This window comes from Acomys russatus, chromosome 18, assembly GCF_903995435.1.
Source record: "Acomys russatus chromosome 18, mAcoRus1.1, whole genome shotgun sequence".
In the NCBI taxonomy this organism is placed as follows: Eukaryota; Metazoa; Chordata; class Mammalia; order Rodentia; family Muridae; genus Acomys; species Acomys russatus.
The window spans coordinates 15,742,137-15,757,234 of NC_067154.1; the positions used below are offsets into that span (position 1 = coordinate 15,742,137).

At 36.7% G+C, this 15,098-nt stretch overlaps 1 protein-coding gene across 2 annotated transcripts in view; it reads right to left on the reverse strand.

Annotated features, from left to right (window-relative positions):
• The window catches only part of Rb1 (RB transcriptional corepressor 1), a 136,983-nt gene that overhangs the window by 84,412 nt on the left and 37,473 nt on the right, over nucleotides 1-15,098 (reverse strand). For both annotated transcript variants that reach the window (XM_051160824.1, XM_051160823.1), the window contains exons 6-10: nucleotides 15,029-15,096; nucleotides 10,567-10,677; nucleotides 6,379-6,521; nucleotides 4,632-4,709; nucleotides 22-131 (exon numbers count right to left, since the gene is read on the reverse strand). In XM_051160824.1, coding sequence (XP_051016781.1) covers nucleotides 22-131; nucleotides 4,632-4,709; nucleotides 6,379-6,521; nucleotides 10,567-10,677; nucleotides 15,029-15,096 — 510 coding nt within the window. The remainder of the gene's footprint in view (nucleotides 1-21; nucleotides 132-4,631; nucleotides 4,710-6,378; nucleotides 6,522-10,566; nucleotides 10,678-15,028; nucleotides 15,097-15,098) is intronic.

Here is a 15,098-nt window from a genome sequence, read left to right on the forward strand (position 1 = left end):
AAAAATATGTCAATGCAATACCTGTCTATAGGATCAGTCTGAAGTGTTTTATCATGATCCAAAAATAGTCTTGCATCTAAATCTTTGTTTTTAAGATAAAGTTCTTCGTAGCGTTTAGAGAGACGTTCAACCTTAAAAGAAAGAAATTGGCAATTATTCCTTTTGTGTTATACCTCTTAAGACATACAAATAGGTTTCATTAAAAAACTTTTATGCTCTGTACATTTAATTTTAAAACACACACTGAGTACACATCCAAAATAAGATCTGTCTAAAATTGAGGTATAGAATATTACACATAAACGTCAATACTTTTTACTATTTTATGTATACACTATACTTATTAGACTCTTATGTAGCTAGACAAGGACCATCAGTGCCACAAGACATTGCTGACAACACAAAGAGTCATCACAAGCTCAACATTTCCTACCTAACATGTTTAGAACAAAAAGCATTTAATATTTTAGATTTTCTGAATTTCTAATTTTCTGATTTTCTAAATACTGGCATATAAAAAATGAGATATCTTAAGGATAACATCTAAGAACAAAATTTGTGAGTGTCATAAGGCATATTATTATATGCAGAGAATGAAGGTAATTTTATACAACCTTTTAAATAAATACTTTTGTGTTCTAAGTAGAACTTTTTCCTTTTCATATCGGTGCTTTAAAAATATATCATTTCAGGGTTTTGAATTTGGAATTCTCAATGTCGTTTATAGCTAGTTAACTGCTAAGATTCTGCAAGAATGATATAAATCCTTTACTTTTAATCTCCCACTATATTCTCACTATAAAATAAAGCATTTTTCCAAACACAACAAATCCTTTTCACCTCTTTTTAGTTAAATATCTTTGGCAAGAGAATGAACTCAATTATCCTAATATCGTGGTTTGAATGAGAGTGGCCTCCAGAAGAGTGTATGTATACTTTAATACTTGACTCCCAGCTGGTAGACTGTTTGGGAAGGTATATACAGATGTGTAGCCTTGTTGGAAGAGGTGTGCTACTTGAGGTGAGCTTTGAGTTTTTAAAAAACCAAATTATTACTAATCAGCTCATTCTGTTTCCTGTTTGTGGATCCAGCTACTGCTGTGGTGCCATGCCTGCCTGATGCCATGCTCTCCTCCAGTATGGTCATGGACTCTAACCCAAAATGTGAGCCCCAAATGAAACATTTTCTTTTATTAATTGCCTTGTTCATAGTGTTTTGTCATGACAACAGAAAAGTAACTAAGACACCTAAGTAACATAATTTTACAATTTACTTTCAACCACACCTTCTCAACTGCTAGAAACTATAAACAATTTATTGGTTCTGAGCTCTTATTATAACCATGATTTAAAACCAATGTTTGGCCAGATGTAGTGGTGCGTACTACAACCCTAGCAGTCAGAAGGCAGGGGCAGGCAGATCTTTGTGAGTCTGAAGCCAGCCTTGTCTACAAAGTTGAGTACCAGGACAGCCAAGGTAAACAAGCAAACAATAAAAATAAAAACCAGTGTTCAATGGTTTATTGTGATTTTCCCCCCTTCCTTCTAGTGTTTGAGAAGAACCAAGAGCCTTGCACATATTAAACACACATTCCACTGCTACATCTGTCCCTTAACTCCTGAAGTGTTTTCTGCCTACTTTGGTTTGTCATTGTTATTCCAGTGTTGGAGACAGAACCCAGAACATCTGACATGTCTAAGCAGGCACTCTACCACTGAGTTACATTCCCTAGCCCTTTCTGTGGCTTTTGACATCAATGTTTAACCTTGAGGGAACAAAAACTGCATTATTAAAAAATGGCATTAGAAACCAGAAACTGCAAATTGTAGGTCTCTTTACATAACTATACTGGACAGAATGGTTGTCAATGCATTGCTAAGATTAGTCACCACTCCTGCCATATTAAGTACAATACTCAAATGTAAAGTTTTTCTTAAGGTATCCATTGAAACTAACCTTTAATAAAGGGGTAAGGGGGTTATCCTAAATCGAACATTCTTTAGAGTTGAGAACAGCAAGGGTTCTAATGCCTAAGGTAGGAATAAGACTACTAAAAGACCAGGTCCTACCCTGCTTTTATCCCAACATTTGGGTGGCAGAGTAGGGCAGATCTCTAAATTCAAGGCCAGCCTGGTCTACAGAGCAAGTTCTAGGACAGCCAGGGCTATACAGAGACACCCTGTGGTTTGAATAGGTATAGTTTCCATAGACTCATGTGTCTGAATGCTTGGCCCATGGGGAGTGGCACTACTAGGAGGTGTGGTCTTGTTGGAAGAAGAGTGTCACTGTGGGGGCAGGCCTTGAGGTCTCACATGATCAAATTCTTCCCAGTATGAAACACAGTCTCCTCCTGCCTGCCTCTGGATCAAGATGCTTAACTCTAAGCATTTTCAGCACCATGTCTCCCTGCACACTGTCATGCTGCCCGCTATGATGATAATGGACTAAACTTCTGAAACTGTAAGCCAGCCTCAGTTAAATGTCTGCCTCTATATAAAAGTTGCCTTGGTCATGCTGTCTCTTCACAGCAATGAAACCCTAAGATATACTGGAAAGAAAGAAAGAAAGAAAGAAAGAAAGAAAGAAAGAAAGAAAGAAAGAAAGAAAGAAAGAAAGAAAGAGAGAGAAAGAAAGGAAGGAAGAAAGGAAGAGAAAGAGAGAAAGAGAGAGAGAAGAGAGAAAAAGACAAGACCAGACCAGGTCCCTTCTTGCTTCCCAGCTCCTTACAGGGCCACTCTTCTGCCTTGTATGTCAATCTCAAAAAAACATTTGCAATTTACCTGAACAGGTTCTACTATAACATACCACTGAGCCTTTGAATCTGCCAAGTCCAGTCACTGGAAAAGCCATTTTCCATAGAGCATACTCAGCTCAGAAACCACAGCACCTCAAAACAGTGTTCCAAGAAATTCATCTGCCCTCACGGTGCAAGAGCCCATGTATACTTCCATCAGATTCTTGTAGCCTCCTTTATTGGTGTCTGTGGTGTTGTTTTTGTTGGTGTATTATCATGGTACACACTCTCAGGTTTCAAGGTTTCTTTCAAGTGCATTATGTACTTTGACCATACTCTTCCCTCTCACTTTTTCCTTTTTCAAGTTTTCTGCTGTTTTCATGTCATACTGAAATACATGGTCTTATGTATCTATGTAAAATCTAGAATCCACAGATTAGAGCAAGCATAAGGTATTTGTCTTTCTGTGTGGTGACACAAAATTCTGAAACTATTCCTTATATTCTAAGAGACTGGAACTTTTTTTGTACCTCATAGGCAAAGTTAATAATAAACCTTGAGGTCACTTATAAATTAAGACTGCTAGCCTACTGTGTACTCAAACTGTTTGCTTAACCTGCTTTTAAGAGAGCAATGTAACCAATAACCAACCTTATCTGCCTTGAATTTTCCACATAATCAATTTTTACAACCTAAGTTAATGTATAGCTATACTTTTAATTACATACACTTTCATGCTTCTGACCTAGACAATGCATGTGTATCATTTGCTGAAAGCTACAAATAGAGAAGTTGAAAACAACTTCCTAAAAATCAAAGAAACCCTTTATGGATATTGGTTGATAAACAATAGTATTTGTTATCTGGGTCAGCTGCAATCAGTTGGAGCCAGTAACTTAAGGCCTCATAAACTCTGTTAAAGATTTCTGTAAAGTATCCCATTCCCCGTGTAACGTGTTCTATTATGTTCAATAAATAAAGCCTTTGTTGGAAAAAGGTACCATTCAGACACACACAGCTAATACAACAGACATAATCACAGCTATAGAAACAGACACATACAGGAACAAGCAGATTCACAAGGCAGCCTTCAATCAGGCACAGGTTCAGATGCACACAACAGATAAAGTACTGAGGACACAGCTAATTGTGAAGTGGGGAACTCAACTCTTAGCTCCCTCTTGGTTAAACAACTCCAATAAGCGTTCTTATCTCTTTCCTTAATGCAACAGAGATGCATTATTGGTAACTCAGAATTAGTCACTATTACATTAAAATCTGCACATTTCTGAGTCTATACTATTTTACTTAACAGTATGATCTCAAGTTATACCTATTTTCCCATAAACAGCATAAATGCTTTCATTCTCCAAAGGCTTGATATAACTCTACTGTGTACAAATAGTACATTTTCTTTAACCATTTACCTGTTGATAAACATCTATACTAATTCTTTAACTTAGTTATTACAGATAGGGCAGCAATAAGCACGGATATACAAGGGTCTTTACGGTATGTTTGCATAGAGTCTTTTGGACATACACCCAGAAGGGATATAGGTTGGTCATCTAGTAGTACTTTACTTAGTTTTTTCAGGACCTCCTTATTGGCTCCATCAAGACCAGACTAATTAGATTCCTTCTAGGAGAGAGAGAGAGAGAGAGAGAGAGAGAGAGAGAGAGTGTGTGTGTGTGTGTGTGTGTGTGTGTGTGTCTGCCTCTTATCAAACTCAAGATCCTCCTACCTGTGGCTCTGGGTACTGGATTACAGGCATGCACCACCTAGCTTGGTTTCTCCTGCAATGTTCTAATTAATTAAGAATTATAAACAATTATGCCCCTTCCCCAAAGTCTCAAACAAACCATACTAATTTTAATTGATGTTTTTTCAAATTACCTCTGGAAGTCCATTAGATGATACAATTCCAAGTGAATTCATAAATGGGATAAAATTTTTGAAATAAACATTTTTCACCTGAAAAATATAACATGAATATATAAATCTAAGGTTATAATAATATGGTAATACATTACATTAAAACAAAATAAAATCTAGTCTAATTAATTGTTCATACTAACAGTGTTTGTTAATTGACATTTACAATACATTCAAACTGATATTTATTTATGACTGATTTGATTATTTACTTTTTAATAAAGATTTCAGACCATAAAATAGAGTTTAAGTGGAGAACTGTTAATGACACAGGATTTATGTCACCAGGGGCCATTAAAACCAACATTTTAAAGTGACACTTATAAAACAGATTACTGGCTATTCTACAAGAGTAATATACTATAAAATTTTTAACTAATTTGTTTTTCTTTACCTAATTTTCTTTTCCAAACTTCTTCTTTCTAAAAAAATAGTACACAGGAATTAAGTCTAGGAAGCACTTACTAGTTTTGTTTTCTACTCAGTTCACACTTACCTGGGATATTTAGTAGTTAATCAATTAGTATAATTAACCACTAGCTATATACTAACAAAGCTATCGAGTGTCAATTAAAATACTAGTTTTTATTAGCTATATTTTAATCACAAATATGTAAAGATTCTAAATTCTAAGAATAAATTCCTTAACGTGAAAATTTTATTTATTCTAATCTTCAAACTAAAATGTTTTAAGTAGTTACAGAAATCCAGGCAGTTAGAAAAATGCATTCACTACTATTTGACTAAACAATGGAATTAAGACAGAACTATTTCAACTACATTTGTCAGCTTATTTGCCTGGGTAACTTGTGACCCTATAAAGATGAAAAGCAAGCATTTATGTTTATATCTAAATTTAACATATTGATATAGATATAGATACTTATGAAATTAGTAAGAACCACAGTGGTAAAACCTAAGTATCTTGGTAATGATTCTAGTAGTTCTTTAATTAGACTTTGGAAGAAGTTCCTAACTCCTTCCCAGAGCTGCTAGAATTTCAGAGCTGTGCTCACAATGTAGTGGCATGCATCTAGACATTTTAACGTCCACACATAAACTGTTGGAGAAAGGATCTCCGGAATGAACAAAGGCCCTGCACCAGATGTCCTAAAGTCTAGCAAAGGTTCAGTGAGCAAAGAGCAACCAGTCTCTGGAAACCTGTTTACCCATTACTATAAGGAAGTGCGGTACATTATTTTTAAAAATTCTTTCAATTCCAAATCCTAGATTCTTGAAGAAAATAAGGAATCACTATGTGTGCTAAAGTTCTCCCCAACAGTTATTAACATCTGTTACAGTATTTGGAAAGAGAGTCATAAAATGCTAAACAGAACATGAATGGTAGATCACTTTAGTTTCACTAAAAGAAGACTAAAGTTTCTTGGCAGGGTGTTTTTAAAACACTATGGATATTAGTAAGCTCAAGGGAATAGAAGAGTAATATATTTTAAAACTGTCTTCAGATATACATTCAGTGATTCTAGAAGAGAGTTATCCCTGTGAAAAGCAAGGTAAGATAGTATGAGGACTAATGTTTCTAAGTATTTATTCCTATAAAATAGAAATGCCCCCATTTTTTAAAAAGTTAAAAGTATGCTCACAACAAAAAGTATATATTGTTAAGCAGACCTTGCGTACCTATCTACTTCAGCTGTGTTAAAGAAAGTGTAAGAACAACAGTGAAGGGCAGGGAAAGAGAGATTACCTCGTCTATATTACACTCATGCTGTTTACAGAGGACTTCAATAATTCTCGTGTCATTCTCTAGCTGTTTTGCTATCCGAGAACTCCTGTTCTGACCTCTTCTGGGTGTCCGGGGTGAGCCATTAATGGGAATTACAGCTGTTTCTGTAAAAATGGTAAATTAGATAAGAACAATTATACATTCCATATTGAAAATTAATGAAATTGGGCTGTGGATATAACTGAGTTGGTAGAGAGTACTTGCCTAGAAAAGCGTAAAACCCTGAGTTCATACCAGCACCACATATCCAGAAATGCTGGCACATACCTGTAATCCCCACATTTGAGAGGTAGGGAAAGAATCAAAGTTACTGCTATTGCTCTTGGTTGCACCACAGAGGTAGAAGGTAAATCCCTGTTGCTAAAGACACAAGACAACTGAGATGCAGGACCCAAATGGCCCTGAGCTGGCTCTGACCTGCAAGCCTCCTCCTTTTGAATTAGGGAGGCATCATGAAAGGCTACAAAGGAGGAAAGCAACCAAAAGTCCCACCTAGTTATGATGCCTATGACCCACAATGACCAGCACGGCATGCCAGCCGTAAGGGTACAGTAGTGGTATGCATGCCTTGGTGGTAAACAACAGCTCTCTGGTTGGACATAAGAGCCACTCAACAATAAGGAAATTTGAACCCAGCCAACTACCTGAGGGCTAGTGACATTACAAATCTTAGAGGAGCACGTGCAACCACCACTTTACTAAACCAGCATAATCCCTAATAACAATCTACAAACATTTGTCTTTCTATCCACAGATAAGTACAGTCCTCACTCCTTACCATGAAAACTTCTCTTTGTGACAGATGGAGACCATTAAAGAAAATCACAGCCAATCAAAACGCACAGCTGCGAATTCCAGACCGAATGCATACACCTAGAGAACACACTAGCACTTAAGGCTCAGTGACCCTTGTGGAAGAAGCGATAGAAAGCCCGTAAAAGCCAGAAGAACAGGAAGCCTGTGTACGCAGAGGCTCCCGTGATCTCACCAACATTACTGACTAAACATGAGCAACAGCAGACATGCTAAAGGAGATGAGGGAAAGCCCTCCATAGCACCACACGGAAAACTGCAGGCATCTAAAGAGTAAAGAGAGTAGTCAAACGGCCTTCTCTTCCCCAGAGAAATAATATCTGCTGGTATGAAAAACAAGTCAAAAATGTAAAAGAGGTCATAGAGTATATAGGGAAGACTTGTGAGGAGGAAAGGGAACAGGAGAAAATTATGTAATTACATTATAATAAACAATTTTTTAAAGTGTACTTTTTGTTTCTAGACCCAACAAACAACTTCCAAGAAAGTCAGAGAGAGTCAGAGAATATTACACTGTACAAGGAAAATCATCAGAACTGAACAGGACAGCAGCCTGATCATTTATTTTGGTGGTGGGGATGGATCCCAGGTCTTGTTCATGATAAGCACAATCTTCCCCTCTGGTTATTTAAAAAGTAAAGCATGAGAGAGAGTAAGGGCAGAGAGGCAGCATACTGTTTTGTGCTAAGATTAAAACTGGGCCCTTCTGTGTTCTACCACTGAACTACATCCACAACCTAGAGAAATGAGTTTTAGAAGTAAGCAAGCCAGGCATACTGGTGCATGCCTTTAATCCCAGTACTGGGAGGCAGAGCGAGAAGATATCTGGGTGTTTGCAGCCAGCTTGGTGAACATAGCAAGTTCCTGGACAGCATAGGCTATACAATGAGATCCTGTCTAAACAAAACGAAACACTTCAGAGGATTATAACCAATCACAAAGTAGAAATTACATGCAAAGTTTGACTCAACCAGCCTGAAGAAAAGAAGCTCTTATTAAATTTATAAGCTAACTGGAAATCTAAACATTTACAAGGTACAAGGTGGCATTAAACGTTAACTAATAGTTTTTAGATATCATAATGGCACTTTTTAAAAAGTCTTTGTCTTTTACAGAAACACAATGAAATATACCAGGAAGAAACCATATGCAAGCTGGGGGAACTTGTGAGATATGAGGCTGGGGCATAAGCACATGGACACAAATTATACTTCTTTACTGAAAATCCATATCACAAAAACTAATTAAAAATCTGCTGTACTCTGTCAATTCAATATCTCACCCTGGTTTTTTTGTTTGTTTGTTTAATGATGTAATTCAACAATGAAATACATAACTATATTACCTAAAGAAATCAAAGGCATCAATCTCAATAAAGTAACACAGTACACCAACTTTTATTTTATTTGGGGGGACAAGGTCTTACTCTCTAGCCATGGCTGTCCTGAAACTCACTTCCTAGACCAGCTAGTCTAGAACTCAAAGAGACTGGCCTGTCTCTGCCTTCAGGTGCTGGGGTTAAAGGTGTGCATTATCACACCCAGCCAGTATACCAACTTTTACAGTTGATTAAAGTCAAGTGAGAAAAAGGCAGACAAAAGAAACCTTTAAAGGACAGGGATATTTGAAGCATATTTGCTACATATTTTAGAATTTCCTCCTGCTTTGTACATAGTTTATGCTAGCTTAACTTCCCTGCCTCTTCCACCAACATATATTTATTAATACATTTTCAAAATTCTCCAGATTTCATTTTCCCATGAAGTCATTGTTCACAGAGGCGAATTAAGCTTTCACTACTTCAGTCTCTTCAAAAACACACTGAGAACTCACGTTGTGATCTGTTGTCTATTTTAGTGCTATTATTAGCACTTTCATCATTTTAGGAGCTAGGAATCAGCTTGTCCTTAGCTAAGTTTACATGTTCTATGGTACAAAAGTGATTCAAGGTCCTTTTCTTGAAGTGATCAAAAGAAATATTTCTAGTCTAAGAAACAGACTTATATAAACTTATTCTTGCTTAATGCTACCTAACTATAGCAGCAATAGTTACTTTTACTTAAATACATTTCCCATCTTTCTCATCACCTACTGAAACACTATCATTACTGTTCATATAAAAGTCATATAGCATACAATATCTAATATTAATTAAAACTTGAGTTGTTACTACAGAGTTGGGGCCCCTTTTCCAAGAGGAGTGGAGCCCATCTCTGACTTGTCTTTGACTCCACTTTACCACAAATCCCATCCCCCTACTTCTTCAAGGGAAATATTTCTCTTCAAACTCATTTCAAAGACTGATTCTTTTACATGCTATTGATTGACCCTTCACTGCTACCTAATTTTTGAATTTAATTTTTTTTAAGAGAGAGGGAAGGGTGAGGGGTATATTTAAGTGAGTGCAGTGCACAAAGAATCCAGAAGAGGGAGTTCACTGGATCTGAAATTATAAGAGGTTGTGAGCCTCCTCCCAACATGGGTGCTGGAAACTGAACTCAGGTCCTTTTGAGAAGTATGCACTCTTAACCACTAAACCATCTTTCTAGCCCTTGTCTAATTTGTTGTTGTTGTTGTTGTTATGATGATGTTGACTGTGATGGTGGTGGTGGTGTGAGTATGTGTGTGTGCGTGTTTGTGCATAAACATGTGGGGGTACCAGGGCACACTTATGGAGGTCAGAGGATAACTTTCAGAAGTCAGTTCTCTCCTTCTACCAGAAATTCTAGAGATCACACTCAAGTCGTTAGGCTTGTACATCTCATTGGCCCTGTAAAAACTTCTATATTTCTAGACTTCCAAAAACATTTGCTTCGATTAGCCCAGACCACTTCTATTATAATCTTAATTATCTGTTCAACTTCCATAACTCAAACTACTCAAAGATTGCTATAGTTTGAATCTAGAAATGCCCAGGCCCACGTGTTAAAAGTCTTATCCCCCAGCTTGCAGCTTGAGGGCTACTAGAAGTGCATCCCTTGAGGGAAAATGGGGCTCCATCTTTCCCTAACTTTCTTTCACAGCTCTAATAGGTGAACAGCTTTACTCCACTGTGTGATTCTACTGTGATGTACTTCCTTACCACAGGCTCAAAACAAAGGGATCAATTGACTGTGTCCTGAAACCTACAAAACTGTGAGCTAAAATAAACCTTTCTCTCAAGTTTAATCACACCAGGCACTGTCACAGTAAAGCTGGGAACAAAAGGCAGAGTCCACACCTGATTAATGTTTCTATTACCCTGTCAGATTTAGGACTACATCAGGCCTATAAGACAGTCAATAAGTAATTACTGAAAAGAAAGGAGAGGAGCAGTGCATTGTTCAGAGTACTTACTATATGGTTCTCTGAGTAGTGCAGGAGGTGAGAACTTAATAAAATAGTCAACTACACACAACATTAACTGAAATGAGATTACCAGATCATCTTCCATTTGCAATACTTCTCCTAAAAATGAAAAATATCCACATTAAAACAATTTAATTATATTTGCCTATTATTTATTTAGTTACCCATGTATGTGCACATACATATACCATAATACACAGGTGGCAATCAGAGCACAACCTGCAGGAGTTGGTTCTCTTCTTTTACTAGTGGGTCCCAGTGACCAAACGCAGGTTGCCAGGTTGATAGCAAGTGCTTTTACATGCAAGGCCATCTCATCAGCCTCAAGACTCCCAGTTGTAAGAAAAGTTAGCAGTTAGTACATTTAGATTAGATAAAAATGAGGGTAGTAGTATACCCATATGCTCATTCACTGTTACGACTAGAGTCATAACAGAGACTCTTCTCTTTTTACAAAAAAAAAAAAAAAAGATTTAAAACATAAATGAAGTTACAAATTAGGTTGTGCTAATCTACTCCCTGAACTTTAAGATTAAGGACTATAATAATGAGTTCTTATTAAAACCATTTACCATTTACCATTTTCTTTCATAAGGTTTACTTCCTATTTTGGTATGACCTACAGAACTCATATTCAGAAAACATGCTGAAGCATGATGCATGCTAAATGACGCATGCTAATCTTTATTCTAAATATTAATAAAATATCTCATATACTCAGTTTAACAACCTACAAAATATTACACTAACCAAAACCATCAAGAAATGACAAAATCAGCTGGGCATGGTGGCACACACCTTTAATCCCAGCACTCAGGAGGCAGAAGCAGGTGATCTCTGTGAGTTCAAGGCCAGCCTGGTCTACAAAGTGAGTCTAGGACAGCCAAGGCTACACAAAGAAACCTTGTCCTCAAAACAAAACAAGAAAGAAAGAAAGAAAGAAAGAAAGAAAGAAAGAAAGAACAAGATCAGAATATAATATAATATCCTAATAGTTTATATAATATATAAATATGTAAATGCAAGGCTTGTATAAATAAATAAATAATAGGTACCTTTATACAATATCAATTATGATAGAATGCAAGTGCATATCTTCTTATGGCTCTATTATTTTAAGAAAGAAGTATAGGGGACAGAGAAATTGCTCATGGTTAACAGCACTTGCTGCTGTTGCCGAGAACCCAGGTTAGGCTACTAGCACCCATATTGTAGCTCACAAGTATCTGCAATTCCCATTTCAGGAAAACTAATGCCCTCTCTAGCCTCTACAGGTACTAGGCATACATGTAGATACATACATGCAACCAAAACACTCATAGACATAGAAGATAAAAATAAATAAATATTTTTTAAAATAAAGAGAAGTTTGATTTGTTTTAACTTTCTCTCTTCTAGGCTAATGTAGTAACAACAATGAAACTCCCAAATATGTGAGAAATGGATAAAATTGCATCACATAGGTGTTTTAAATCCATATAGTATGGCAGAAAGTATGGTTTGTGATGAATTCAGTAAAAAAAAAAGTATCACAGGAGTGTAAACAGCAAAGTAAAAATATATGGTATGAAAATGTCACTATGAAAATCATTAATTTGTATGCTAACCAAACACTAACAATGGTGAAGACTGCTATCAGGCATGCCCTTCCCTCTGACAATGCTCTGAAAGGAAGGCACACATTAGCCAAGTGCCAGCAAGCAGCAATACTGAATCTGGACTGCCTCTCTAGCAGAATGCTCATCATTATCATCTTCTGACTTGGAGGGAGAAGTAACTGCTGCAGAAAGTAAACCACGAGCCCAGCAGAGATCCCAGTATACTATGCTGATCAGAAAAAAAAAAAAAAAAAAAAAAGGCAAAATAGAGAATTTGTCTTACAATACTCAGAGCTACAAAGGCTAATAGTATTTCAGATTAATTCTCTAGTCTTGCCTGTACCTTCTGACTAAAAGTAGCATAATACCTGTTTACAGCGCACTGTAATTCCCTGGGGAACACAAACTAACACACATTAAGTGCAAAGTGAGTGAAGGGAGGGTCTCTCCAACTACCTCAGAAAAAACATCATCCACATCAAGTCCCAGTAAGATGAAGGACAAAAAAGAAAAAGTAAAATCACAAAAAATGGGGGAAAAATCAGAGAACCCAATAGTAACAAAATATTTTAAAACAAACAAAACAAGACAGTCAGCCCTCCTCCACTATGGTGAACTCAAGTACCTAGAATGCCAGGCAGGAAGATTACTAGTTCAAAGGTAGCCTGGGCTACATGCCAAGAACTTGCCTTAAAACAATGAACAAAGGAGCTCAGTGATCTCAAATTATATAAAAACAAGGAGTCCGATGAGCTAAGAATGAACTAGGATAACAAACATAGTTTAGCTCAAAACAGACAAAAGACAAAATAAATAGAACCCACATGTAATACAAAGTTAGGGAGGAAGCTCAGTGGCAGAATATTAGCCTGGCATTCATGAAGCCTTGAGTTCAACTCATTGACAAAAAGACAAAAAGAAAAATAACAAGAGAAAATATGAAGAACAAGACAAAAAAGAACCCTAACTGAATAAAATAACGCCTTAAAATAAGCATCATCAAGAAGTCTCAGAAGCCGGGCGTGGTGGCACACGCCTTTAATCCCAGCACTCGGGAGGCAGAGGCAGGCGGATCTCTGTGAGTTCGAAGCCAGCCTGGTCTACAAAGCTAGTCCAGGACAGCCAAGGCGATACAGAGAAACCCTGTCTCAAAAACAAAACAAAACAAAAAACAAAAAAAGTCTCAGAAATGAGGAACAGAATGCTTAGTTTAAAAAAAAAAAAAATACTGTTCCAAGACAAATGAATGCCAAATGATACAAATCAACAGATATCCTAGTAAAGGTATTAAACCTCTAATTCAATACACATTCACTTTTATTTTCGGCATATGAGCATTTGCATGTACATCCGCACCTATTAAGGCTAGAGGAGGCTGACAGACGCCCTGGACTTCCAGAGGCGGTGGGCTGCCGTGTGGGATAACACCAGGGCTCTGCTGCAAGTGCTGTAACTACTGAGCCACCTCTCCAGACCTCAACCTCGAGTTCACAAAAGAACTCTCATCAAGTATTCAGTGACTAAATGACAAGAGGAAATTAAGTGAGCCTCAATTCTCTCTAAAGTAACATTCAATACTAAGAAATATTACCTTGGGATAAAATGACTCAAGTCAAGTTGTCTTGCAGGTATAAATGTTGTGGACATTAATATGGTAAACATAAGGAATATGGCATCAAAAGGCCTAGTTTTTAAAAATCCACAGGCAGGAGAGATAGCTTAGCAGGTGATAGTGCTTGCCACCAAGCCTGAGGCATACACATACACACGTATACAGTAAGTAAATCAATGTACAAGACAATGTAAAATCCTTGATGACCAATCCAGCTAGCTAAGAAAATAATCATAATTAATATTCAGAAACAGAGAAGCTATGGCAAAGCAGTTATGATGAGCACAGAATGAATGCACATACACAGAACTGAGACTAAAGGCATGTAGTAACTATAATTACAGACGAATGAATGTTAGTCTTTGATAATGAAAACAATAGAATTTATTAACCAGAAAGTGGAGGGGGATGTGCCAAGAGAGATTATTACCATTGCTTTTTAAAAGTAGATAGTGCACACTGCTGTAGAATTAATTCTCTCTTGCTGTCTATGGCCATACCACCATGAACATGTTGGTGTCATCTGATCTCAGCTGCTTAGCAAGGCAAAGCCTGGCTAGTAGCTGGGTAGAAGAATTCCCTCTTTCTAATGGGACTGCGATGGAATTTGGGTTATTCCCATCAGCATAGCATACTGGAACCTCCTATCTGTTCACTGCTCATCATGGTTTACTCCCATTTTACTTGTCTGTATCAGTTTATACTTTCTTCAAGTCAGAAGATAAAAAAATATAAACATTCAACCTGAATTTGGAGCAGGTACTAGCATTTAACCTCTACACTTTTTCCTTTTCATTGTCTTAGGAGTATCAAAATACAAAGTCTAAAACATAAAAATAAAGATTCTAACTTAGGACATTTTAAAGAAATACCACATAAAGTGACTAAACACATTATTTCCTTCTCTTACTACTTTTCTTTTATAAAGTTTAAATAAAATTAATTTTTAAAACTTAAAATTTACTAGACCCTGACTTCCATGCCCCAGCACTGCTAAAAAGGAAAATGCAACGAAATGGAAGAGAAAGGGGGGATGGGAAGGAAAGCAGGAGGAAAGGAGAGGAAAGGAGGCATTTCTAATGGTATCTCTATTACCATAACTATAAAATGATCTATAGTTAATAAGCCACACAGAGAATACAATAGGATTTATTAATTGAATAAAATTTTCATACTATTATAAATGAACAATTTAATCATTACATCTGATACATTAGCAGGCAATAACATGTTCATTTACCTTTAGCTAGTAAAAAAGTGATCCAAGAAATTTTTAGCACCAACATAGAATTTATTTCAGTAGATATCCT